The sequence below is a fragment of the Populus nigra genome, chromosome 8 (genome assembly GCF_951802175.1).
Source record: "Populus nigra chromosome 8, ddPopNigr1.1, whole genome shotgun sequence".
Lineage (NCBI taxonomy): Eukaryota > Viridiplantae > Streptophyta > Magnoliopsida > Malpighiales > Salicaceae > Populus > Populus nigra.
Genome location: NC_084859.1, coordinates 9,940,347 through 9,945,114, shown reverse-complemented (window position 1 = coordinate 9,945,114; position 4,768 = coordinate 9,940,347). Strand labels below are relative to the sequence as shown.

The 4,768-nt window shown below is 37.3% G+C and overlaps 1 protein-coding gene across 3 annotated transcripts; it reads left to right on the top strand.

Moving 5' to 3' along the window:
- The first annotated feature begins 290 nt into the window (after positions 1-290).
- On the top strand, positions 291-4,106 carry LOC133700645 (uncharacterized). 3 transcript variants are annotated; one of them, XM_062124232.1, is made up of 6 exons: positions 291-801; positions 1,211-1,304; positions 1,436-1,503; positions 1,832-1,900; positions 2,922-3,161; positions 3,565-4,106. In XM_062124232.1, exons 1-6 carry the CDS (start codon positions 688-690, stop codon positions 3,715-3,717), a joined length of 738 nt encoding a protein of 245 aa, XP_061980216.1. In that variant the 5' UTR covers positions 291-687; the 3' UTR covers positions 3,718-4,106. The 3 variants fall into 3 exon arrangements, with proteins under 3 accessions (XP_061980216.1, XP_061980218.1, XP_061980217.1); XM_062124234.1 differs by having other exon boundaries at positions 3,561-4,106; XM_062124233.1 differs by having other exon boundaries at positions 295-801; positions 1,844-1,900.
- The last annotated feature ends 662 nt before the right edge of the window (positions 4,107-4,768 follow it).

The following is a 4,768-nucleotide window of genomic DNA, read 5'->3' as shown; positions in this document are numbered from 1 at the left end:
ATATTTTAAAAAAACAACTTAAAAAAATACAAAATACAAGATCGAAAGTCTTAAGATAACAGTTGAGTTTGGTGGGACCATTTGTAAGAAATGTGCCGTCAAAAGGGACCAATCACAGTAAGAGCAGAAGCTTCTGGACAAACAAATATCTACCACTCTTATTGAATCTGCACCGTCGATCTGCCCAAACCTTATCTCACACCACAGCACATTATACATCAATTCTTTCTTAAACACATTAGACACATTTAACTTTATTATATTAAAAAAGAAAGGCCCAAGTGGTAATTAACTATATAAATAGCTGGTTTCTGGAGGGTTCTTCCTTGAACCTTAGCAGGGAAAGGACTTGGGAGAGGGTGGGGGATGCTTCTATTTTTTATTTTTTTATTTTCTGCTTTCCAAATTCGATCGATCCTTGCCTTCACGGAAATCAATGCTAAGGTTCCGTGTTTTTGTTCATACACAATTATAACTTAGGCATATACCTAAGATTTTTCGGCCTCTTTCTTTCTTTTTTCTTCTTTGAGATACAGCCTTTTGGTTTTGTTTGGTTTCGTCAATTTGTCGACAAGAAAGAATCGTGGGGTGGTCTCGGTTTTAGGTTGGTGGTGCTTGTGTGTGGTTTTAAGGTTGTTCTGTTTGTGGGATTCTTAAGCGTTTTGTTTTTGTTGCGTTTTCTCAACAATGGCAAACGGAGGAGAAGAGAAATGGAAAAGCAATGACTTATATCAAGTCTTGGGGTTGAATAAGGAATGCACTGATACAGAGCTCAGGAGTGCTTATAAGAAACTTGCACTGGTTAGACCTTAACCACAAACCTCTTCTCTTTTAATGGATCTTCTACATAACTGCAAAACAAGCTGATCATGATCAATCTTTTTATTTTTTTGTTCTGTTATTGGGTTATCAGGACAATGGAATCAATTCCTGGCTGGGTTCTTGCCATGCAGGAATCTGACCATTCCGTTTTTGGTTTCTCATATTTAAACAAATGGGTCACCAAGTTTTAATCTTTCTGGTGTGAAACAAACAAATTCAAAGTTATTCTAGACTCTTGCCTTTTATTTTCAAAAGGGACCGATTACTTATCTTCTCCAGGAGATAGTTGGTTCAGCAATTTTTACTTCTTTCCTGGAGCTGGTTTTTCTAGGAGAGTAGAAATATTTTCCAGGAAAATAAGAAAAAGGTGTGTTTTTGTTTGGGACAGAGATGGCATCCAGATCGATGTTCAGCTTCAGGAAATTCTAAGTTCGTTGAAGAAGCCAAAAAGAAGTTTCAGGCAATTCAACAGGCCTACTCTGGTAATTTACTCACACCATTTATCTATATTTTTTAAAAAAAAGTTGGTCGTCAAATTGCCAAATTGCAATTATAAGAAAAGGAAGGGAATCTTTTTTTTTATATATAATGATATATATCCTTTGTGTAACAGTTCTTTCTGACACCAACAAGAGGTTTCTTTACGACGTAGGTGTTTATGACAGTGATGACGACGAAAATGTATGCTTCCTTTTTGGATTTCTTTTTATGATTCTCTCCTGTTCATATATATACATATGTGTTTATTTTAATTTAATTCTTGTGTAATCTATTCATTGAGAAAACATGTTAAGCATGGTCTCTCCACTGGTATATTTTAATGCTGGCGGGCCCTCCCACCCAATTTGGGTTCCATGGAAAAACCAAAAAAAATCTCTTACAGCTTTTGACGAATTTTATATTGCTTTGCTGATAATTGCAAGTTGCTAGTTTGAGCATGTGGTGAAATATCTCTTAGAGATTTATTGTTTATTTCTCTTGTTTGGATTCAAATATGATGTTGAATTAGGGTTGTGTGCAGGGAATGGGTGATTTTCTGAATGAAATGGCTGTCATGATGAGCCACACGAAGCCTAGTGTATGTCTCCTTTTGTTCCATCCTTCTTAATTCCTTTCTTTTTCATGTTTGACAATTCAAATGTGCCCGTCAAAAGGTCAAGAGTCCAATTAGTACGAAAATGCTGAATATATTTCAAACAATCGCAGCGTTGCCCACTTGTTTATTTGGTGCATGTGGATCCTAATCGTAATTGACGTCTTCTCTGTTTTATATAGTTTTAGTAAAATTGATTTAAGTTATTTTTAAATTGTCTTTTTAGCTAAAAAACTATCATAATATTAAGTTAAAATCTTACTTCTATCAAAAGTTTAAAGCTTAAACCTTTGACTTGTTCTACATCCAAAAACTTGCTTTGAATCATATCCCATGAATAACGTTATTGGCCCCATCAATGACCGTTCAGTTCAAAGGGCTGAGACCTGAAGGAAGGTGCTGGCTAATGAGCCTGATGAACAAATTCGGTAGACCCAGAGCAAAATAGGCGAGATTATTCCTGCCTGTGGGCTACATGTGTCCTAGCATCATAGTAAATGTGATGTTAATTCTTGTGTGGTAAGATGTAACTGGCTTTGCAGAATTACTGCAGTTGTTTGGTGTACGTTTGGATGATTTGTGTGCTTCATTTTCTGTTAAATACTATCGAATACGATGCAGTTTTGTCCTAGTCACAGACATTATAATTTGATTTTTTAATTAGTACTCTTGATCTTTTATGTTAGGCAAGTTTTCTAGCTTTTTGAAAAAAAGTTGAAAGTTTGTTCTAAATCCAAACCTGCAGTCTGATATCTAGAAAATGAGACATTTAAAGATAACTAGGATTGAATAAATTTGCATTTTGCTTTTATGCAAGAATGCTTTCAATTTGAGTTAATCAGCGGAAATGGCCTTTGTGAAGGTTTTCACAATTGGTTGCGCTGAAAACCTTGATGACAGCGACTCTAGGCGTTAAAGTTTTGACTTAGTTTTTTGATGAAATGACCGTAATTATATATATATATATATATATATATTGATAGCCAGTTGTAATGTGAATTATCAGGAAAACGTGGAGGAGAGCCTAGAGGAACTGCAAGAATTATTTGACGAGATGTTCCAAGAGGATCTGCATTCGTTTGGGATTGACAGTCAGGCTGCTCCTTCATGTCCTCCTTCTTATGTATCCTACAGCGAAAGTTCCAACTCAAATAACAAACGTGTTTCTGCTGATATGAACTTGGGGAAGACTAAAGTGGATGATTCTTCTAGCTTCAAGTCTCACTTTGAGAAATTCTGTATAGGGGTAAGTAGTCTACGATCTCTTGTATACAATGTTTAAGTGATTGCCATCTCTATTATATATTGTTTTGCTGTCCAGTTATAACCAGGCTGTGAGATAGTGGACTTAGGGGAAGCCTCTATCAAATCCAGTATAACAATCATATCCCAAAAACATCCTTGAAAACAAGGCTTAATTAATTTTGACAGGGTTGATGATATAAGCAGAAATCCCACTATTTGGTAGCTTGGAGAATTCAAGATATTTAAATTGAATTAGTATTACAATGGCCCCCAGTTAACTTGGTGTTTGTGGCAAGATTCCGAGATGTTAATCTTTAAACCTTATCGATATGCCATTTACATAAATTTTATTGTCTTTGATCTCCTTGTTGATGCGTTACTTCTGTTTGGTGTTATGAAGACAGGTGGAACAGCAGCAACCTTTCAAGAAGGTGAAGGAGGGAGTAAGAGGAGGAATTCAAGGAGGAGCCAGCGGCAGACGAAGGCAAGACAAGAAACAAAGAGTTTCTTCGGGTTATGATGTCTCCTCCCATGGCTACGGTATATCTGCTTCATGAATCATGCTGCAGTCAAATGGTTGATGCTCTCCAACCTTCAAGATTCTGGTCAACTCACGCCTGTTGACTTGGCTGTCTCAGAGATGAAGGTGCATTTACCAGACAAATCGAACTAATTGGGAAAGATTTATTCACCTCGAAGGGTTTAGTAGAAGCAAACGACATCATTGTCGCTGGCGATTAAACCAAACACGAATTAATTAGTTTGGTTTTTGGAGAATGGCAACGGTCATAATGAAACTGTCTGTGATCATGTTGTCTTGCTATAGGCTTGGTGGCAATGTGCCTCTGTTTTCAGTTGTTTTCAGTTTTATTGCTCCTCCTTCATTTTGATGTGTCCATACCTTTGATTACCAAGTAATTAAATTCTTATGTTGGTCCTAACACAATGAATGGCATGATCATACTTGGCTGGAGATTGGAATGGTGCACACAAGGATTGCTTGAATAGGCACCACGGGAGGGAACACGATGAAATTCTCTGTGCACGCTCGATATTTGTAAAGAAACGCTGGATCCACTGATGAGGATGCTATAATGGCAAAATTTCTGTTCAATGGGACGTCCATTTTTGGACACGATGGCCCTACAACAGTGGGGTATAGGACCCTACTATCCTGTGTTTCCAAGCACGATGGACGAGAGCATTATAGAGTGATTACGAGAGCATTTACAGTGATTGGCCCACCAGTCCCAATAAAATCCTGATTAACCCTTTTGCTTTGATGAAGGCAACAAACACTGGGCCTCGACTTCCGAGCAAGTTGCTGAAGGTTGATTGGATCATGCGGTGGCCAAAAACTGGTCGTCCTTTTTCCACAGTTTCACACTCCAGGACCAACTTGGGCTCTACTTGCATGAATTTTTCCCGTGGTTATCGCAAATTATAATATGGAATATGCAAGCTAGCAGGTATTGTCGTTAGCATTTTTGGTGTCCGAGTTATTGAGCTTCAAAGCACTGCTGCAAAATTGATGAGATTGAAATGAAGTATGAAACAGGGGTTTGCATTTAGGGAAGTTTGTTGGCTATAAAGTATTAAATTTTAAAA